Source organism: Sycon ciliatum, chromosome 6 (assembly GCF_964019385.1).
Source record: "Sycon ciliatum chromosome 6, ocSycCili1.1, whole genome shotgun sequence".
Lineage (NCBI taxonomy): Eukaryota > Metazoa > Porifera > Calcarea > Leucosolenida > Sycettidae > Sycon > Sycon ciliatum.
Window position 1 is genome coordinate 4937991 of NC_088648.1, and position 13463 is coordinate 4951453.

Sequence of the window (13463 nt, forward strand, 5' to 3'; positions counted from 1 at the left end):
GCGTATTGCTGTTACCACCGTGGATAGAACTGTGGTTATACTCGTTATACCAGCAAAGGCCATCAGGCCATCAGGCCATCAGGCCATCAGGCCAACACCAACACCGTGGCCATGACCATGATGAGGACTACAGTAGAGTGTGGAGTATCCGCACACCTCGCGGCATGGGCTGTCTCTAGGGGTTCGGATGAGAAGATTGTTCGGATAAGGGATCAGTCACACATCTATCTAAAACATGCATATAGGTTTGCGCACTGGAGATGTGTTAGAGCTAGATCTCGGGTCGCTGAATGTCTCAGTAGCCTGTCAGTGTTATGCCCTATTATCGCACTTTCTGACCGTTTATCATCTTGTTACAGTCGTGGATAGTTGCTGCATACCTCGTTCTCATGTGTTTCTTCTCTTTTTTACATCCCGCATGTTTTCATCATTTTTCATTCTCAGAGGCAGTACAAGAGGAACTAGACACACTGGAGCTCCTCAAAATGACACTATCGTTATACATCTTGACTCCAACCTGCTGTAATATATCTTGTGCATTGCTTGAATGGTGCTCAGAGTGGGGAAAATCAGGAAAACCCTCAAAAAAACCTGCTGCATATTTTTGGTCCAGCCCGACCAGCGATCCGGATAATCGATCATCCACATAGTTGACGTGCGGATATCGGTGTTCTACTGTACGTACGCCGTCACCATCACCAGCAACACCTACTGTAAGTCTACACATTTTTGGCGCGTATTAATTTCGGCATCCTAGTGCTAAAGCACACTTCGACCGCATTTAAAATGTCGGCCTGTATTGCTGCTGCCAGCCTGTACTTGTACTTACTTGTTGCTTGTATACACTGTCACACTGAACATTGCAAAACAAAATTTCGGCCAGAAATGCCCAGGCCAAAAATAGCCGAAAATAGCCGAAAATCAATATGCGCCGAATATTTGTTGACTTGTCATACATCATGACCAGGACCAGCTACAAGTACAGTGGTCTGTACGCTGAACATCGCTCTGCGGCATATTGCTAGTCAGGAGCTGTTGGACTTCAATTGCCATCGGCGCATACTATGTCAAAGCATGCATGCCCCTATTGTGTGCGCACAACCTCTCTATGCTGTTCTCAACGTCTCGTGCTCCCCGATATGTACCCCAGACTGGTACATGTACTGGAGACGGAGCCAATAGCACTTCAATGCAGACACAGTGGTACACACACAGGGTACACGCACACACAGGGTATGCTTACAGCAGAGAGTAAGCTCCTGTAGGAGCCTGCTTAGGTTAGAGAGGATGTGGTAAGCGTGTTCACTGCTCATATGATATTCTTACCAATTCCAGCTTGTCCCACAACCCAGGACAGGCGCAGAAACAACATCACACCCCAGATGTTCAGCAAGCATCGGATCTGAAGTACAGTAACACAGAGCAACAGGATTGACAATGAGATATTCGTATGTGCCACTTGAAAGATATACCCAGAGGGAAGGGAAAGACAGAAAGAAGAAGGGGAGGGGAGGGAGAGAGAAAGAAAGAGAGAGAGAGAGAGAGAGAGAGAGAGAGAGAGAGAGAGAGAGAGAGAGAGAGAGAGAGAGAGAGAGAGAGAGAGAGAGAGAGAGAGAGAGACAGAGAGACAGAGAGACAGAGAGAGACAGAGAGAGACAGAGAGAGACACAGAGAGAGAGAGAGAGAGAGAGAGAGAGAGAGAGAGAGAGAGAGAGAGAGAGAGAGAGAGGAGAGAGAGAGAGAGAGAGAGAGAGAGAGAGAGAGAGAGAGAGAGAGAGAGAGAGAGAGAGAGAGAGAAGAGAGAGAGAGAGAGAGAGAGAGAGAGAGAGAGAGAGAGAGAGAGAGAGAGAGAGAGAGAGAGAGAGAGAGAGAGAGAGAGAGAGAGAGAGAGAGAGAGAGACAGAGAGACAGAGAGAGACAGAGACAGAGAGAAAGAGAGGGAGAACAGAGAGGGAGAAAACAGAGAGAGAAAGAGAGAGATAGAAAGAGAGAGGAAGAGAGAGATAGAAAGAGAGGCTACATTTAAATACCCCGAAAAACAAATGAGTAAGTCTGGGCCTATCCAGGCTATGCATCAACTGGATTACAGCTGCTGGATATACAGTTACGTTCCAATGTTGTGTGTTCACAAAGTCAGGGATCGGATTGCACAGAGCCACAGCTATGCATGGACAACCATTCAACCTAGGGGGGGGGGGGGGGGGTACCCGGAAATTTCCCCGACGCATTCACCAAGATGGTTGAACCATATCTAGTCAAGACTCACCTGGCAACATGACGGTTAATACACGCCTGCGCACACAAGCTATCTAAGCAACAGACTTTGCTGTTTGCTTTATGCAGAGCTCACTGACTGGTCAGCTTGAGCACTCTGGCAAGGTACGTCCGGGCCTGGTTTAAATCTGGCTTTGGAAATTGTATTTTTCGTTGGTATCAGGTTCGGCCTAATTTTCTCTGTGCTGCGCTGATGAGTCCACAAAGGATGAAACAGTTCTGTACGCAGATTGAGTAAGCTACAGAGTTGTAAACTGGCACAGAGCTCTCCTTCTCACCACCACCGCCAACATCAGTTTGCACAGTCACCAAAGTGTACAGCAGTAAGAATGAAGCTCCACCATGGTCAACATAGTGATAAATTTCACCCCGCTGATGCATTCTTTTCTTCCGATTATCATCTTCTTTCCTTCTTTCTTCTCTTGCCATGGCTGGCTAACGCCCCCTCCTTTGCATTGGCTTCTGCCATTGGACGGTGAAATAAAATAAAATAAAATAAAATAAGATAGTCACCTACCAATACACCCTTTATCCAGCCGAACTTGACGACCATCGGTGGTGCCGCTGCTCCACCAGTAGCTTCAGCGTCGATAGCCGTATCCGAGTTGACTTGTGAAATGTTCGGGATACCATCACCCAACAAACACGTGGTGGCGTCAACCTGTATAGACAATGACCATGCAAACAGAGAAAATGAGAGAAAGGAGAGAGAGAGAGAGAGAGAGAGAGAGAGAGAGAGAGAGAGAGAGAGAGAGAGAGAGAGAGAGAGAGAGAGAGAGAGAGAGAGAGAAGGAAAAAAGGAAAAAAGAACAACACAAAGACAGACATTCCCATGACACCAGGAGTATGAAGATTCTGACTTCCCTGGAAGGGTGACCCTTTTTGGGTGAATTTTGAGTGTTCGAAGTGCGGCTTATATTCCGGAAAATACGGTACCCATGTCATTGCGCATCAACTGGGGAATTTGTGCAAGTACAGTAGCCGTGTGGTGCTAGCTGAAATCGAGCGATCGTTGTCTTCACACTCGATTATGTGCTTTTACGCAGACAAGCATTTACATTCGGATGTTTGGGCCCATTTATCCATTCGTGCACGGAAGTACTGGTACATGCCGTTGCAAACCTAAATCCCTGTTTGTACAGTTGACTCTACTTATAACGAACTCGCGTTATAGCGAATTTCATGATACAGCGAACCATAGGGCTTGAAAGTGCTACGTCACAGCATAGCAACAATTTCAAAAATTCAAAAACTGGATCCAAGCACATTTCAAGCGGTCTTACCCACAGCATGGTGATGTAGCCAGTGAAACTGACTGATTTGGCTACTGGGGGCGGGGTTACAACTGGTGGCGAAATAAAAGTCACACCTGCATGCGACATGAGTGGGTTGCTATGCACCCACATACTTACGCAATAGCAAAGTCACACCTTAGTGGATCCAAAAATAGAAATCTGATGTCAACTTACTACTCCCTGGCCGTTTTGACGTCATCACTTTCAAGCCCTATTGTCCATGTTTGAACCCATGAAAAAATTGACCCATTGTAGCGAACAGTTTTCGTTTATAACGAACCAAATCTTGTAGGGCTGCATGTAAACCAGGGAGTCGTACTCAAACTAGGGAGGTGACACGGCACAGAAATCCGTGTCACAGGGGTTGACTCGCACCCGTGACCCCTCGTTGTTATTTTTGGAATAGTTCAGTCCAGTCCAGTCCGAAAGGTCATACTCGGATCGACTCGCCTTCTGTACTTCACCTCCAAGCGTGCCGCATGGGTGTCTAGTTTTTGAAATTATTGAGGCAGCACATTTCGTTTACAGCCCATCACTCGCCAGTATTCTTTGAAAGACTACCAGCAATTTGTTTAGCTCCTGCCATGTCCGAACTACTGGATAGCAGTGATGGCAACAGCAGCAGTTATGAAACGGCGTGTAGTGTTGCGGTAACTGTTCAGAACTGTTCAGAGTCGTATCCTAGGTTAATCCGAATACTAAAAATTGACCCAAATTGCACATAACAGAAAGCTGGTTTTTGAAAATTGTAAGACGTGTATCTGCCCCATTTCTTCTTTATGACTTGCACAATACACCAGTCTTTCTAAATAACACATTTATAGCAGGGGTTAAGTACCATACAAGAGAGCTACATTGTACATCTAGTCATACTGTCATAAACAGCCAGCATTTTTCCTGCAGCAGTCACCATGGTCACACCACCATCATCCAGGGAAATCCTCTTACATTGTCAGCTCCTATGTCGTTAGATACAATGTAGGGGGCTGTAGGACCGGCTCGTCAAAAGTAGAGAACCTGAACAAGCGTGCTCGGGACGTCTCAGCAATCGTAGTATGCCTGAGCACTCCAATAAAAACTTGATCAATGGCAAAATCGTTCCCCACAGAAAAATCATACTTTGCGGGTCTTGCGTTGCACGCTTGGAGGTGAAGTACAGAAGGCGAGTCGATCCGAGTATGACCTTTCGGACCGGACTGGACTGAACTATTCCAAAAATAACAACGAGGGGTTACGGGTGCGAGTCAACCCCTGTGACACGGATTTCTGTGCCGTGTCACCTCCCTAGTTTGAGTACGACTCCCTGATGTAACCAAGTGCACTCACACTTGCCAGTCATGACTTGCTGCTTGTATAGTGTGAGTGCATTTCTGCCATAACGAACTTCGGCTACAAAGAACTAATTCCCCTGCAAAATGGTGTTTGTTATATCAGGAGTCGACTGTATTCCAGGGCCGTAGCAGGCGGTCCGGCAGGTCCGGCAGCTGCCGGACCAATATTCGGCAAAAAAAAAAAGAAAAAAAAAAAAAAGGGGGAGCTCTCCCATGTGAGCAGCTCAGGATGTCCATCCATGATGATGATGATGATGATGATGTGTGCAATAAGTAGTATAGAGGTATTACATAGTAGTGCCGGCAAGAGTTATGGACTCTTGGTGCCGGTAGTAGACCTACATTGCACATGTCATCAGGAATATGACCCTGCTGAAGGTCATGAGGACAGTCATGCCCGTGAATGTTCCTACTCTGTACTTCCGGAAACGTGTTCGGATTCTTTTCTTCCTCCAATTCTTTCTAGATAGGGTTTGTACCAAAGATAGTCCATTGCAATACACTTTCTCCTCCTCCAAAGGTACATTTTGGTTCTTTTATCACATGCATTTAGATAATGTTGCTATACCTTCACAGGCTTCAACAAGTTCTGTTTGGACGGACACAACATGCTGATGCCCTTTTCCTGACTCATGCAGAACGTCCTTCTTCCTTTTCTCGCCCTATATAGCTATGTCACTCTACATGGTCACGATTACATGCATGTACATGTACATTTTACAATGTATGTACAGTCAGACCTGGCTTAACCGCACACATCCGTTTTCCACAAAAATATCCGGATAGGCGAGGGAACCGGATAACCGAACACAGGTTATGTTGGATGCATCACGTATGCTGTCAATCTGTAACCAGCTGTTTTCCTCCGGATTGCGAGGGATCCGGATAGAAGAGGACCGGATAAGCGAGGTCTGACTGTACATGTTTTTTGTTTTGTTTTGGCGGGGTAACGGCCTCTTTTACGGGCAAGATAAAGTCATGTACGTGTACCGGCATATGTATGAGTATGGGGGGGGGGGGGGGGGAGGGGGAGCATCAAAGTCGGATCTTGCCGGACCAACCTAAATGGGGCTGCTACGGGCCTGTATTCTTTTCGGAAGCAGACATGCCAAATTCCTGCAAATGAATAATAACTCATTGGCATTGCGCATGCAATGAATTCATGTCATCATGTGTCACTAGGGAGGTTTCCCTCTGCGTAATTACGTATGAAAATCCGCATGGCGTACGCGCCGGGGAGCGAGGGCAACTTTCATACGTAAATCTCTCTACGGATTTCCGTAGGAAAGCTCTTTCCTACGTTGGGTTCTCCGTAGGACTTTTTGAAATATTTTTCGAATTTTCTGGATTTATCCATGGCAACGTTCAGGCCGCGCGAAACACAAGGTACGCACACCGTACATCACGTGCAAAGTAAAATGGAAAACACGGTTTCGGTTCGCGGTGCATGTGGTGGGTGCATGCAGCCAACGCGTCTCCAAAGCAACAAGGCATATTTAGCAGTCGCGGAGAAATCACGTAGAGCGAAACCCAACAGCGCTGATTTTACGTATGAAAATTACGTGCAGTTCCTACGTTATTTTCATACGTAATTCCGTAGAGCGAAACCTTCCTATTGTTACACAGGGCAGTGAGGGGCACACGAGGTACACTACGCCAGCGCCATGGTCGCCATGGTCACCATGCCAAGCTCAATAAAACAAGACATCTCTAATGCAGCTCGTAGCTTTTCGAACAGAACAGACTACGGCACTTATTTATCTGTTGCGAACGACTACATTGTAGTGTAGGCACGATCTGAATCTGGATTCAAATTCGATAACGAAAATATCCAGATCTCCCACTGAGAGGAGGGGACACAGGTCAACACAGTGCAGAGTACAATGTCATGTACATGTATCATTGTCCTCATTAATTAATACTACTAGGTCAATAATTAATTTTCCCAAATTCAAATTTTTCTCTGAGGTGGTCCATGTCCTGACATGAACAATGCTCGAATTACTTGCATAGCAATCTGACGTGCGCAGATAAGGAACTGAATGGTGCTTACAAGCTCTGCGTTGCTCCAAGAGAGCACATAAAAATTGATGAAGAAATACAAATTCTAGTACCTCGTCGTCCTGAGTGTCGTTATGCAGTTCAGCAAGTGTTGGTCTGGTTTTCTTGGGCGCATTCGAGTCCTGGTTCCTGTAGAACATGGTCATTGGCACAGCCTCCGACGTGGAGTAGCCAATCGTACCGACCGTTCTATTGTGAGTCTCGGACTGTAGACTCGCCATTGGTGCCCCATCCAAGCTGGGATTTGATCCCACTGACGTGATACTGCCAGCCTTTGGTGGCGATTCCACTACCTCCTCCACACGAAAACGCATTCCACTAGGCGATGTCATCTCGTCAGAGGCATCTGCTTGTAGGGACGCCATAGCTAAAACTACGGCTCAGCTCCTGAGCCTCTACGACAACTCCCAACTACAAGAGGAAAAATCTTCCAAGGATGAATGGAAAGTCACCATGAAGCTTCAGCTGCATAGGACTTTCACCCCTGTTCACGACTGCAGCCTCCTTGACTTCATCCCACCATGCACTGACTAGCATGACTGTGTAGAATCTACTGATCTGGCACGTCAGACTGTGATCACCAGCATCCAGCTTCTGAGTTTGATTTTGCGCACAGCTGCTGATCGGTATATTGATCGTCGGCGTATGGTTATAGTGACCTCATGTATGGAGGAATGACGCAATCGGCAAGGGAAGAACAAGCGTGACCATGGTGACGTCGTACCGTACTCGCAACCGGTACCTATCCCGCGATACCGGTGCACCATAGCCTGTAAGGGCGCGTTCAGACTACCGTGAACCCCGTCAAACCGTGAATGCCGATAAACCGTGAAGGACATTCACACTACAGATAAAGTAACGTTACCGGTACGTACGTTTTCCACCTCTCACCGCGGCGCTGAGAAGGGATTTTCCCTTTTCACAGCGCGCATGCAGCCTGAGCACTTTTTTACTGCCGGTAAAAGTTTACTGCCGCAGCAGCCGCGGCAGTAAAACTTTTCCGCCGGTAACGTGCCAGTAACGTCACGTGATCAAATCACCTTGGCAACTTTTCCATTCCGTCACTTTTTATCGGTAGTCTGAACGCGCCCTAATAGTACAGGCTATGGTGGACCGGTAACGGTTGCGAGTACTAGGTTGTAGGTCTTTGCAGTCTTGCTACAAAAAAACTCACTGTACGAGTACTTGCAAGCTTATTGGAAAGGCTTCCTGTCTGAAGCCTTTCCATACTGGTACTCGATGTTCCAGTTTTGTGACACGAGAATGGCACGAGAATTAGTGTACCGCTGAGTGTACCGCTATACACGTGGTCGACACGTAGCCGACACGTTGTTGATACTTTTTTGACACGTGACCCCGTCAACGATCTGCTTTGTGCCAATGCCACTCGGTAAACGCCGATGTCGCGTAAGACAAAGACGACTATCCCGTACGCGAAATAGTTGAGAACTGCATGACGTGGACCTGACGGCAAGGACAACTGCGAGGAGGCCCCTTTCGGTACCCCTGACGGGAAGGAGAACTGCAGAAGTCGACGAAGTCGAACGAGGAGGCCCCTTTTCCGTACCCCATACTGCAAAGTGCCATTGATGGATACCTTTTGCACCTGGAACGACCCCTTAAACGCTGTCGCGGCGACTATCCCGTACGCGAAATAGTTGAGAACTGCTGACGTGGACCTTTTGCACCTGGAACGGCCCCGTAAACGCTGTCGTGTCGGCGGAGTGAATGTGCAGGGTACTAGGGTGAAAAGAATTGCTGCAAAGACGTCCCCTCTACTACATTTTTGTAGGCTCCTGGCCTTTGCCTTTGGAGACATCGTCGGCGAACTGAATGCGCAGGGCGAAAAGAATTGCTGCAAAGACGTCCGCTCTAGGCCTTTGGAGACATCGTGGGAACTCCTTCCGGTACTATACAAACTGCTGACATGGCCGTGGACATGTACATGGAGAGTCATGGTGGGACTTCATGTACATGGATACATGGTGGGAATTCCTTCCGGCACCCCGTACCGCAAAGCCAACGGTGGGGAAGGAGAAGTGCAGACGTCTAGGAAGACGAACGAGGAGGAGCCAGGACGAGCGAGCAATGGCAGGACTAGCTGGACCGTAAGTAATAGCTGAATTGTGCATGACAACTTGACACCCATGCGGCACTCGCCACTTGCCACTGCATATTTCTTGTCCACTAACAATGTCTCTCCTCTGCCCCCTGTGTGTCCACGGCCCTGTTTCTGAATTGTCCCGATGAATCGAATGTCTTCCGCAACTGGAACGGCCCCGTGAACGCTGTCGCGTCGGCGACTGAATGCGCAGGAGGGAAAATATTGCTGCGAAGACGTCTCCTCTAGACGACGGTAAGGCACCCCATTGATATGTTGCCAGTGTGTGCCAGGGTATCGCGCGATGGTGAATGAGGAATGATGAAGGGTACGGTGGGACTGTAGACCTGTTACTTCGAAGTACCTTCTACTAACACGTTATCAGGTGGAGAGTGTCTTGTACTCACGTTATCAGGTCGAGAGCGTATTGTAGTCACTCTCTCTATTCCTGTACTTCATTACGTTTAAGGTGTACGTATATACTTCTCAAAAAAATTTAATGGTCCACAGTCGTGTCGGAAGGGTACGGTGGGACTGTAGACATGTTACCTTCTAACACGTTATCAGGTGGAGAGTGTCTTGTACTCACGTTATCACTATATCAGGTCGAGAGCGTATTGTAGTCACTCTCTCTATTCCTGTACTTCATTACGTTTCAGGTGTACGTATAACTTTTCCAAAAAATTTAATGGTTCACGTCCTCAGATAGAGAGCGTATTGCACCCACTGTCTAGTCTCTGTAGTGCATTGAGATTTTGTTGATCGAACATGAAATGGATACACAGACAAAGCCAGGCCAAATACATGGCGAGATGTCGCCAGAAGAACGTCTTCAGGTAGAGAGCGTATTGCACCCACTGTCTAGTCGATTTTGTGGATCGCACATGAAATGGATACACAGACAAAGCAGGCCAAGTACATGAGAGAGTGGACGATGTGCAGATCGACACGGCCTGCGGGTACTTCATTAAAGTTACCCGTGACATAACTAGGATAAAAGTTAATCACTGTAAAAACATTGCCAAGTATGTGAGCACTTTGGACTTGACAGAAGAGTGCACGGGCGACGTTGACAAAACATACCGCGGTGACTGTCACTATCATGACAGCAGGGCACATCGCACGCAGCATCGCAGATCGTGTCGAATTGCGCATCATAACGAGAGAGCTTGGAAGCTCAGGGCCCTACGCTATGCTTTTATGCTTTTTTGCCTAGCTCATCGTACATGTTTTAAGAACTGATGGAAATGTCTTTTTCCGTTGATTGGCCACATCACTGTATTGCAAAAACGTTTCCACATTTCACGTCAAATTTGAAATCGATCGGTATTTTTGCTCTCACATGCATCCATTGCTCAATCATGCATCATTTGCCCATAATTATGACAAACTTTGGCCTGCGATTTACTTTGGCCGGTTGGTACCAAGCGGCGAAATCAGCGAAATTAAATCGCCAGCGAAAATGAGTTGATTTTAATACAGTAATCGGATTTTCTGGCCTTTTTGTAGTAACACATGTACAGTTGTGGCAAGTGAAATCCGACACTTGGCATAAGGGACTGCACCGTGCATCCTGCAGCCTCTGCAGCCCTGCATAGAATCTACGTACAGTACATGTGCTGCATACAACTTTATCTGTCTGATGACAGAATTCGTACTCATCACAGTCAAGGTTCAAAAGGTGCTGGCAAAAATGAATGGGAATTGGATACCAATACTCCTTATGTGTACCATATTTGTGAACTGTGTGTATCTAAGCTGTGACCTTTCGACCTGTTTGGGATGCATGCGGCTCTATAGTACAAATTAGGTGCAGTGCATTACATCATTGATGTCCATTTGAGGCGCTGTCCCCTATGGCAAGTGTCGGATTTCACTTGCCACAACTGTACATTGACCTGTTGAGCCAATGACGACGCCGAATGCATGGTTGCCTGTGGAGCACATTACATAACTTTACAGTCTCCTAAAATACGTATCCTGTCCGACGACAAAAGAGGCTGCAGATTTAGTTTTTCTGCGCGTCGACGGGATGATTGCGACGCGAAAGTTCAGCTCGCGTTATTTGGCTCGCACGTCGAAAAATCAACGCGAGTGACCTGCTGCTCACATCGAAAGTTGGACATTACATAACTTTACAGTCTCCTTAAATACGTATCCTGTCCGACGCCAAAGGAAGCTGCAGATATAGTTTTTCTGCGCGTCGACGGGATGTCTGTCCTGACGTTTACTGGGACCGGCGCTGACTCTGCCGATCACGGGCGTTCTGGACTCGACAGGATGTCTGTCCTGACGTTTCCTGGGACCGGCTTAGACTCTGCCGATCACGGGCGTTCTGGACTCAACGAGATGTCTGTCCTGATGTTGCCTGGGACCGGCGGACTCTACCGATCACGGGCATTCTGGAGTCGACGGGATCTCTCTTCCGACGTTTCCTGTGACCGGCGCTGAATCGCTCGTTCACGCTTATTTTGGAGACGACGGGATCTCTCTTCCAAAGTATGTTTATGCTGACGCATCCTATCACCTATTCGGCGTCTATTCTAATTTAATTTCCTCCTCGTCTCCCTATTTCTTTCCAAATCTCCATCTACATCAGGGAGTCGTATACATAATACGACGAATATTGGTACGGTACGGGACAGATACAGGAGCCCGCAAATATTGTGGACAGCTGTAATGTACAATCCTGTAGAGCCTTTGTAGTCACAGATACGGGACAGATACGGGACAGATACGGGATAGCTCCAGCCGTGACACAAACAAACAAACAAACAAACAAACAAACACCAAATTAAAGCTGTGTGGACCCTGGCTAGCGCCAGACGTTACTGAAGTAACGTCTTCTGCATAGCTACGGGAATAATTATTGCAAAATTGCTCCTGTGCATGCAAGTGAATTTCATTGCACTTCTCAGTTTGGGAAATGCTCGATTATGACAATTCTCCGTGTGAGTGCACTAGCCCTGAACAGACATGTAGGTGAACCGTTTGTGGTGTATCATAGCCTACCTCACGACCTCCTGCTTTCTTTCTTCATCACTTGTATCTTGCAGGTATATCATCCCGTGACGACCACATTGAAGTCTGAATTTGAAGTGTGAAGATGCTTCAGCAACCACATCGTACTTTTCCATTGCTTTCATTGTGCTTCTACTGTGCATGTGTGTAACTTGTGGGGTAAACATGTGTTGACATTGTATGCTGGCGACACGGTCAGATGTTCATGCGTCTAACGTACATCTGCATGTTATGCATTGAAAAGGGTTTGCCACTTGCGATCCTGGGACGAGTATCAGGTCCGCTTTGTCCTGTGTGGGCTGTATCAGATTGCTGTTCACTTCTCTATCTGTTGGATATTTGACTTTCTGCAAGTTTCTGGTGTATGATGGCCACGTCCTTGCTTGTCACTTTGTATGATATTACATTCTGTATTCGCTGCTTCCATGGCATGGTCTGCAAACTGCAATCCTTGGGCAAATGTCATGTTTGCTATGTTGTGCTTTGCCCGTCAGCTTGTCTACACGCTGTAGTTGAATTATTTTTGTTTCACAACTGACTTCCTCAAGTACGGTGGCCACTGCTTTGCATGGCATTATACATGAAGAATTTCCTGTTTGTGTCGTGTGCATGTGTGTATGTGTGCGTGGCCACGTGTGTGTGCCGTGTGCATACACATGTTTGTGTATCTGTGTGCGGGGTAGCGAAGCGGGGAGGGCTGGTATGTATCAGTGTATTATTGCAGTCGCATGGCTACATACAGTACATCGCGCGCGTGGTCATCATGTTTACCTTCGGGGTTGGGGTGGGGAGGGAACGGAAAAAGAGCTGAAATTATCCATATAAAAATCGCTCTGTGAGCGGTTCTGAAAAACCTTTACTGGTACTGCCCCGTCGTAAAAGTAAGAAATTAGAACTGGCCCATTGTCCCCCCAAATGCGAACTGATCCACCTAAATCGCGAATGACGGGACCCGAACGCACCAGTAGCACGAGGTTCCTACCTGTGGATGCAGATGGGGACGTTGGCCCGGACCATAGGCCATGTACTGTACTAGCGGTAGGCTTCCCTATCAAAATAATAAATTCTACTACTACTACTACTACTGTACTACTAATTGCCGTGATCCTGTGCCCTCCCGACCTCGTGCTACTGGTGCGTTCGGGTCCCGTCATTCGCGATTTAGGTGGATCAGTTCGCATTTGGGGGGACAATGGGCCAGTTCTAATTTCTTACTTTTACGACGGGGCAGTACCAGTAAAGGTTTTTCAGAACCGCTCACAGAGCGATTTTTATATGGATAATTATATTAGGTTGACCGAATGTTCCAAGATACTCTCGAGATCTCGTCTTCTTTGCAGATGTCAATTTCAAGTAACAGTTCAAGTACTTACCCGGTAG

The 13463-nt window shown here is 47.2% G+C and overlaps 1 protein-coding gene across 1 annotated transcript in view; it reads right to left on the reverse strand.

The window, feature by feature from the left end:
* LOC135819228 (solute carrier family 12 member 2-like) overlaps nt 1-7448 on the reverse strand; it is a gene marked incomplete in the record, with an annotated part of 47347 nt that extends 39899 nt beyond the window's left edge. Inside the window, 2 exon segments of the mRNA XM_065332393.1 lie at nt 2792-2935; nt 7015-7448. Of these exon segments, the coding sequence (XP_065188465.1) occupies nt 2792-2935; nt 7015-7326 (456 nt within the window).
* Nucleotides 7449-13463: the final 6015 nt, after the last annotated feature.